Here is a 3097-nt window from a genome sequence, read left to right as displayed (position 1 = left end):
ATACATCAACTAGCTAAACTACATCCAAAATCCAAATAGATGCATCTATTCCCTTTATTTAGGTTAGAGTTTTAATCATAACAATAACCCTAATCCATTTATTAATTGATACATATGTTGAACACAACATCAATTTAATGATTTTGATTAATGATTATGTAATCATCTAAATCAAGTGAATCAACTAATCAACTATTAATCCACCTACATGATCAAAATCTCACTAACACAAATTCACTTAATCATCAATTAAACATATTAATCGCTCTATTAAAGGCATTTATGCCAAATCTATGCTAGCAACTTTGACATTGGCATCATCTCATAGCAACCATACAACTAATGATGGCATTGGGTCGAGAAGTAGCTACTAACGACATGTGGTGAATGCGCTATCGAGGAGCAGTAGCTTGTCGATGTAGGATGGCCGTGGAGTTGCGGCTGTTGGCGATGCTTGATCATAGACTGATGGCAGCTCTCTCATTCTCTTATGGCTAGAGAGGGACCGACATCGTTGACTGCCGAGCTAGCCACGTCCGTGGGCTGTAGTGGTTGCTGTTGGCTAGCCGCATCTAGCCAATGACGGCCAAAAAAGAGATGGCGATGGCTCCAGATCAGAGTGGCAGCATCGGCTGAGGTGAAATGAATCATCAAGAAGAAAAGGGGCGATGACCGATGGTGATCGGGAGATCCATCCTTGCTCATGGCCGAGCAAGCAGGACCGGTGGTGATGCTCACACCATAGTCGACCAGTGGCATCAAGCAATCGGGCAGCGGTGGATGTAAAGCTAGGGCAAGGTCGAAGGGTGGTGAAGGTCTGTCAAGATTGAGAGGAGTCTGACAGCTCACCCCCTCGCGACGATGATGATTGCAGCATCGTTGATCTGGCCTTATGTGAAGGAGGTGACGACGTTGGGCGATGGTGTAAATCTATGTCGGCAATAGAGGGGAGGAGGTGAGAGTCGACGTCGGGTGAGGAGAAGGGGATCGGGTAATTGAGGAGGAATCGACGCCAATGTGAGGTAAAGAAGGAAATAAAATAAAAATAGCCTTTATAATTAGAACTTATTTTTAATTAATTAAACCTAAGTAGATTTCTCAATCAACTCATAGTAAATGGATACTCTAAACAAGCTAATCAATTCATCATCCTAAACTTATCATACATACTCTAATTAAATTTTGAAAAATTTCTAAAATTTTTTGAAAATTTTAATATGATTATTACTCAAATAATACTTATTATTAAATTTACCGTATCTGACAGCGTTCTTGGAACAAAGAGATCGTAGTGAATTTTTATAATTCTAATAAGCCTACAATAATTAGTACTCCTAATAGCTCACCAATACCTCCTTTTGAACATGTAGTTGACCTTAGAATGATAGTTTGAATCGTGAGTCTGATATACTAATTCTTAAAGTAGACGACGGTCCCTTTAACTATAGGATAAATTCGAAGTATAACTTATTATTGTTATAGTATACCTTTCATTTCCCTTCACATATTGTAGATCGAATTGCTACCATTCAAACCATCTTTACAACTTGTCAATCACGGCACTTGCCAATCAGCTAAAACAATTTTGTTTTAAAAAAATTAAATAAATAAAAATGATGGAAACATATATAATTAATAAAGATACATAAATATCTGATAATTAAGGATTAATTTCCTTCTGTTCTCACAGACCGTGTGTTTCCAGCTCGAACGCAGTCAGCTCACAGGTCTCACTCCACTACTCATTCAAGTTGACTTGTAGCAATTCGATCGGTCTACAAATCCAGCTATAGAACAACACACAATCTTTAATTCGTCACGCATGAACTGTCAACACATGCACTACTGATCAGCCCCGAGTTAGGGTTCTTCACTAGCTCTCAAAGTGATATAGATTAGATTTCCTATTGTATATATAATTGGCCTAGAGGACAAGGTCAACTAGGTCAATCTATTGCAGTACTAGATTACATGATATAGAGAATATATATCCTGCAGGATCTGCACTACTATTCCCTGATGTGCGGGAAACGCGGAGGCGGACTCCGTGGCGTGACTCCTCTGCCCTTCCTTCCCAGTCATGGCGCGAAGACCTCGTCGTTATATAACTTGCTCCTTGTTAAGCGCATGCACGTACAAACAGCAGATGTACGCGGTCCTCTTTTAATCCTCCTACGAGGTTAATTAGTTTAATTAATTATTTAGCGAGGGGAATTAATTAATTAATGGTCGGAGGAGAGCGGGGGGAGCAGCGGATGTACGAGTGCAAGACGTGCTGCCGGAGGTTCGCGACGTTCCAGGCGTTAGGTGGGCACCGGACGGCCCACGCCCGGCTGAGGTGCGGCGGCGGCGAAGCTGCTACGCGGCAGATGGTGAGCCTGCAGAGAAGGGCGGAGCCCAGTAGGACGGCGCACGCCTGCCCTGTCTGCGGCGTCACGTTCACGATGGGGCAGGCCCTCGGAGGCCACATGCGCCGCCACAAGACGGCGGCGGCGGCGGCTGCGGCAGCGAAGCCGGGAGCTACGACAGCCGCCGCCGGAGCAGTCGTGATGGCGGCGGGGAAGCAACTGCAGTGGCTGGACTTGAACTTGCCGCCGCTGGAGAGCGAGCTGCAGCTCCAATTCGTTAGCGAAGAGGAAGGCTCCTCGAACGCCATCGATTTGGTCCCAAATTGCTCATCGTATAGCGGTTGATTAATCGACCGGTTAATTATTTTTCACTTTCTTCAGCAATGCTAATATAGTGAGATCAATGAGAAGAAAACCTGAGATCATATAAGACACTCTTCTACGACAGCTAATTAATTATTTGCTGTTAGTTAATATTGTTGCAAAAGCTAGGGCATCGGTTTCAATGAATTTTGACATAATGGTAGCTTATTAATGCCATCACAATCCATTAAAAAAGAAGAAGGGATCATTGATGCCTTAGTTCAATTGAATATTGATGCACAATTTATGCAATATTAATTTCTATTGAAATACGAACTTTGCTTTATCATTGCACCACACTGGTAGAGGGTGCAAAATAAGCTTGCTGATAATTAAGAAGTTCTCTAGTGATTTTTCTTTTATAGTTGGCACCTGATACATAATTT

The 3097-nt window shown here is 42.5% G+C and overlaps 1 protein-coding gene across 1 annotated transcript; it reads left to right on the top strand.

The window, feature by feature from the left end:
- Positions 1-2158: 2158 nt before the first annotated feature.
- On the top strand, positions 2159-2773 carry LOC122044425 (zinc finger protein ZAT7-like). The gene has a single exon (XM_042604906.1). It carries the CDS (start codon positions 2226-2228, stop codon positions 2691-2693), a length of 468 nt encoding a protein of 155 aa, XP_042460840.1. The 5' UTR covers positions 2159-2225; the 3' UTR covers positions 2694-2773.
- Positions 2774-3097: the final 324 nt, after the last annotated feature.

Source organism: Zingiber officinale, chromosome 2A (genome assembly GCF_018446385.1).
Source record: "Zingiber officinale cultivar Zhangliang chromosome 2A, Zo_v1.1, whole genome shotgun sequence".
NCBI lineage: Eukaryota > Viridiplantae > Streptophyta > Magnoliopsida > Zingiberales > Zingiberaceae > Zingiber > Zingiber officinale.
The sequence above is the reverse complement of the archived record's forward strand: the minus strand, read 5'-3'. Positions and strand labels throughout refer to the sequence as shown.

What these genes read in the sequence shown, in the direction of transcription:
- LOC122044425 (XM_042604906.1), top strand. Translation starts at nt 2,226, where the DNA reads ATGGTCGGAGGAGAGCGGGGGGAGCAGCGGATGTACGAGTGCAAGACG.